This window comes from Amphiura filiformis, chromosome 7 (genome assembly GCF_039555335.1).
Source record: "Amphiura filiformis chromosome 7, Afil_fr2py, whole genome shotgun sequence".
In the NCBI taxonomy this organism is placed as follows: domain Eukaryota; kingdom Metazoa; phylum Echinodermata; class Ophiuroidea; order Amphilepidida; family Amphiuridae; genus Amphiura; species Amphiura filiformis.
The window spans coordinates 31,728,808-31,734,807 of NC_092634.1; the positions used below are offsets into that span (position 1 = coordinate 31,728,808).

Consider the following 6,000-nt stretch of genomic DNA (forward strand, 5'->3'; position numbering starts at 1 on the left):
GGGTTAGAGACATGAAGACGGAGAGACCCAGCAAACACAAAACGTTTTCGGTTATAAAAGGTTGTCAGAAAACGTTTAAATGTCGGGTTATATAAAGGGTATATTAAGAGTATAAAACGTTTTCATAACCTTAAAAAACATCTTTTGATAATCTACTGCCCAGCAAACAAAAATGTTTTACAGAAAACGTTTAAATGTCGGGTTATATAAAGGGTATAAAAACGTTTTAATAACATTCCAAAAACATTCTTGAAAACTTGATACAAAACATTCTAAACAGAATGTTATTTTGGGTTGAAAAAATATTTTGCGAAAATGTTTGCCCAAAATATTTTCAATAACGTTTTAAAACGTTTTCATGACCTTTATATAACCCGACATTTAAATGTTATTAAAAGGTTTTGAAAAAACACTTAAGAACATTTCCGTGTTTGCTTGGTTCAAATGTTTTAACATAATGATATTTAAGTATTGACACAATATTTGGCAAAAATGTTTGCAAAAATAGTTTACAATAACATTTTTTGAAAACATTTAAAAATATTGTTGTAGTGTGTTTTCATGCAAAACGTTTTAAAACGTTATCATGACCTTTATATAACCCGACATTTTAATGTTATTAAAACGTTTTTACATAAACCAAAAGCCAAAATATAACTTATTTAAGGGATCTAAAATGAGCGTTTATTGCGTTTCGACAGTATTTTTTGTAGGACATGAGAGCACCTCAGACCTATCGAATTGCATTCTGAATACGAAGCATGTCTTTCTGATATCAAATAATTTTCATTTTTGAAAATCACAATATAATACAAATTTTATGACAAATTATACAAATTTGATATTTTTCAAATTTTTGATATATAACAGTCCTCGAAGTAAATAAATATAAATCTAATGATATATTCTTAAAGTGTATGTAGCAGGGAGGAAAAGCCGACGGTCAATTGAAAATTTTGACCTTTCATATTGAAGATATGGATTTTTTCCCAAAAAGACCTATTTTTTTTTGTGTTTTGGGGAAAAAATCCATATCTTCAATACGAAAGGTCAAAATTTTCAATTGATCGTCGGCTTTTCATCCAACCTACATACACTTTAAGTATAAATCATCAGATTTATAAAGTACTGTTAAATATCAAAATATCAATTTTAATGATTTGCCATAAAATGTGTATTAAATTGCGAATTTCAAAAAATCAAAATTATTTGATATCAGAATGACATTCTTCGTATTCAGAATGCAATTCGATATGTCTGATGTGCTCTGATGTCCCAAAATAAATACTGTCCAAACGTTCATACCCCAGCCCTTAAAACGTTTTTAAAACGTTTTTGTGTTTGCTGGGGAGAGAGTTAGTGTGAGAGACGGATGAGAGTTAGAGAGAGGGAGAGAGAGGAAGAGAGAGGGAGAGAGAAAGAGAGAGACAGAGAGACAGACACCCGACACCCCAGACAGACAGACATACATACAGACAGACAGACAGACAGAGAAGGAGAGATACAGAGAGACATATACACACAGACAGCGAGAGAGAGAGAGGGGCAGAGAGAGAGAGTTAGAGAGACCGTTGCACCTTGTATTGTATTGTATTGTATTAATAAAATATTGACGATTTCCACTGTAATATTGCGTCTACACATATTCCAATATTTGATGTATTTGATATAATATCCGTCCATTTTTTTTTTAATATAAGGTCTTACTATTTCCAAACCAATATTTTGCATTCCTAATAAATGCAATAATTTGGCAACTCCACAAGAATGTCTTCCAAATTTTGGGAGAAATAAGCTTATTACTTTTCTACAGGTTAATCTGTAGCAGAAAGTAAAGTGTAAAATAAACGTTGCATTGGAATTCCCACTTGTGTGCACGGTTTAGGTATACAATTTATATAATGCAGCTCGAATGGATGGGGGTGATCATTCACCGTTGTCATATTATACGTATGGAAACCATATATCTAATTACATTAGCAATATCGCAATGCGGTGTTTGTAAATGACGTGAACTACATTGAATTTGGAAGGGCTGATCTCATGTTAAATGGATAGGTGTTTGTGATTATATAGAGTGGTGCGTTTTCATATGAAAAACATATCAGTATTGCAATTTATATATTCCTCTGACATGTCTGATGTGGTAAAACTTAATAGCTTTCTGGTTTAATGTAATCCGTGCATTTGTAATGAGTCATAATGAATTCATACCAGTGTATAATCCAGGTAATGCAATCCAGATAATGTAAACCAGTATACCACACTGGTGTGCTTATGTCAGTCAGTATAGTTATGTGTACCTTGTTGTGGAAAACCCAACATGAATAAAATCTCGGTCGAGTCTTGCATTTTCTACTGAGTGATATACGGTGTATTAGTGAACGAGATTTGTTTGCTATCATTGATCAGGGGCAACATTGTCCAAAGCAAACCCAGATGCAATGCGGCGTTTCTGCATAAGGAATATTGACAACGAATCTTAGAAATAAGACAGTATATTCTATTTTACTCTATATGTATACACCGCAGTACATTTTAAATGAGATTCCAATATACAACGATAACGATTAGCGATAGCACAAAGATATAACATATTCTGATGCAAAGATGAAAATATCAAGATTAAAGGGACGCCTGTAACTAAACACATGAAGTACCTTGTACAGGCAATACAACATTATCGTACCTATGTTGTTATTCGTATACCTGCGTTGAATAATTGACCATTTACGCTCAGGCAGGCAGAACATAGACCTGTTTTGACAAATGAGATGTCATAATGTGCATAACAAAATTTGTCTTGGTGTCTGACATTGTAAAGATACGCTTGGAAGCAGAATTTACATCTCAGGAGCCCCTTATTTGGGGAAAGCGACATTACCTCGCTCGAGCAGTTATTTCTTGCTCGTGCTATCTCAATTAGTACTAATGCAACATAAAGGGGCGCTTTTTGTAAGAAATGTTTTGATGTTTTTGGAAGCTTAACAAAGCTAGTGTTTTACAAAGCTAGTTGATTTTGTATTTATATTAATCATCACACAATGTAAATACAACATAATTGCATAACAGAAACATGATTAGAGGGAAGTGCTTTGGGTTATCGAACATCAATCTATGTTTCAAAACACTTTGTGGAGTTAAAAACGCGTTTAGGGTTTGAAAACTAGATTCTGTTTCACCTCGAACTTGGTAATGACAAAAGTGCGTATTTAGCTGGTCGCAGTATAGATTGCTCGAGCTAACTAAATCGCACAGAGAATATACACTCAAGTACAAGGGCGGTTTGTCCGCACTTTTGCGGCAAAACCGCGTAAAAGCACTGATGTTCTTCCCAAACTCATGAATCGATATATAATATAATCTTGAAGCAAAATCTAACATATTGTGAACATTTTGAGGGACCAATGACTTGATTCGTTAACATAATGTAAATATATCTCACACAATGCCGGGCAGTTCACCGATTAGTTCGAATAGCGTTGACTAACATGATGTTATCATCAATAGCTTTACAGCCATCGCACCTCTTTTTTTTCTCTCAAACATAGAACATTGACCCCATACGCTAACATCGGACAATATTTATTCAAGCTTTTATCAGATTTGAAGAAAGAGTATAACATAACATGAGACAGGAGACAGAGCAATGACCCGATGGTTTCGGGCACTTATAGATGCATCTTGAACCCTATTTTGAGATCATCTAAATGATACATTTATGCAATTTCTAAAAGCAAAAATGTTTTACGCTGATCGTGTTACAGCAAATTGTTTTTCAATGAGAAGACCGACGTGTCTGATATGATTAGATACATATTTTGCATTGATTAATCATGGGCCCGGTAACAGGTGGTAGCTAGTTTTTTTAAAGTAGATGTGAAAGATGCGACCCAAAATATAGCTCTTTGAGATGTACGTTAAGAGAAAACACATCCTTAAGTCCTCAAAGCATAAACATTTGTTGTTAATCCCAAACAGGCTACACATTAAAATGGCTAGCAAAAATCGGTGAGATAATGCAAGTGACAAATATATCTGAAGACACTTACGACCTTTTTGACTTCTGTCGACGTACTGTTACAACCACTAGATATTTCTTATCGACTCGTAGGTGTGAGATGATGTTTACTTCACAATATATAAACTTTTTAATTCTGAAATATTTTTGAATTTAGTTGAGATAGTTGCCTGATATTGTAGTCGTAATACATCACACTTAACACATTCAATTTACGGTCGTAAATGTCTGCATCTGCCTCCATATCGAAAGGAAATCTTTACTGAACTTCGATTACGTCCTTTCAAAGGTGCTAAGCAAACTAAATTGCTGAATCTTTTAGGAAACGGTGATAAATAAGTATAAGTACAAAACAACATTCTTTTAATTGTATAGTATAATTTTCATATCTTTTACATACAAACACAGGCCAAATACTTTGTAGGGTCATTGTTAAGGTTATAGTTAAGATTGGAGTCAGGGTACTAGGCAAGGTATTCCGGATATAAAGACTCTTTATACAAACTTACATTTGCTGAATTCTGTTATAAATGGAAATTGGTATGCATACTTGCACAGGAAAACAGATACCCCGCAACTACCTTGTTTACAAATGTATGCATCAAAATACCACAACATAAAGGTAAGTACTTACCATCTTTATTCATCGTTGTTGTATTGCTAGAATTGATAGGTATCCTATGAGACCAATTCCAATAAGAAGTAGAACTTTCCATTATAATAGATGGTGATGGTGTCATTGCTGGACGGAGAGATTGGTCATCATCATCATCATCATTTTCATCATCATTATCTATTCCACCCGGTTCTGTTGGGGCCATATCAGTAACCACAGTTTGTGATTGATAATATTCCGTACTTCCTCGCAGAACATTTGGCGTAGACAATTCCTTAAACCATTCCGGTGGTAAAGTCTTGAGCGAAGGGGTAATTGTTGTCTGATGATAGGAAGAACGTTGCGCATGCGTCGGTGGTGGCATTGTTGCTGAATCTGCCAAATCGGACGCTGGAGCTGAGTCTTGTGGAGGAGTAGTTCCAGAAAGCTTTGATAATAGTGATCTACTACTCTCTGATACTTGAGATAATATACCACTATCAACATAACCGGCATCGGATGAAGGTTGCACTGTGGTAGACAAAGTCATAATAGACTGAAGTGTATTTAACTCCGTATCACTCCAAATTAAAGTAGATAAATCAACCGTAGGCATTGGTAGTAATATATCAGACTGCAATGGTAATGATGTGCGCCAATTTTGCGCTGTTTGAAAATGACGAGGCAACGGTGATGAGGCGGTTGGTAAAACCTCTAAGGTGCTACTAGTGGTTATTATTATCGGAGAGAGCGTGAATGATTCAACTCCACTCCTCTCTGTATAGCTAGCTGGTGAAGCATCAATTGTGAACAAGTGCGTTGCGTAGATGCTGCTATACGACGGAGTTGGTCTAATGGAGCTGCTTAATGAAGCTGCAACCACGGAGGGCTGTATTGATCGTGATGTTTGATACAACGCTGTAGTGCTTATGTTTAAGTGAGGTACTGTTTTCAATGAGTTCTCCTGATTGGCCCCTATATACGTCAACCCTTGGGACATTACCGTGTGTTGCTCAACTACCCCTATACTTGTGTCATGCTCAATTTCTCTTCTATAACTTGAGGTTATTTGAACGGGGACACTTGGCCATATGGGTGTAGCAAACTGGGAGGCCCAATTCAAGTCCCCTGAAGCAAGCTCTTTTTCTAATGCTGCCTCGTCCACCGGGTGCTTCTCTGTCATACCAATTACGGGTAGTTCTGTCGTTCTTTTATAGCCTGTAGCCTCAGGTGCTTCACTAGACGTACTGGTATTCACAGACGTTGCGTAACCGTGACATATGACTGAGATCAATGCTACAGTGCTCAGTATAGATTTTGTCCAATCCAACATACTTCCAACGTGATGAATTAATGATATCAATATGATCATTTTGAAGAGCTC

At 35.7% G+C, this 6,000-nt stretch overlaps 1 protein-coding gene across 1 annotated transcript in view; it reads right to left on the reverse strand.

The window, feature by feature from the left end:
* Nucleotides 1–5,757, reverse strand: part of LOC140157025 (uncharacterized) — a 132,908-nt gene extending 127,151 nt beyond the window's left edge. The window contains exon 1 of the mRNA XM_072180085.1: nt 4,656–5,757. Within this exon, the coding sequence (XP_072036186.1) occupies nt 4,656–5,616 (961 nt within the window). The 5' untranslated portion in view covers nt 5,617–5,757. The remainder of the gene's footprint in view (nt 1–4,655) is intronic.
* Between the last annotated feature and the right edge of the window lie 243 nt (nt 5,758–6,000).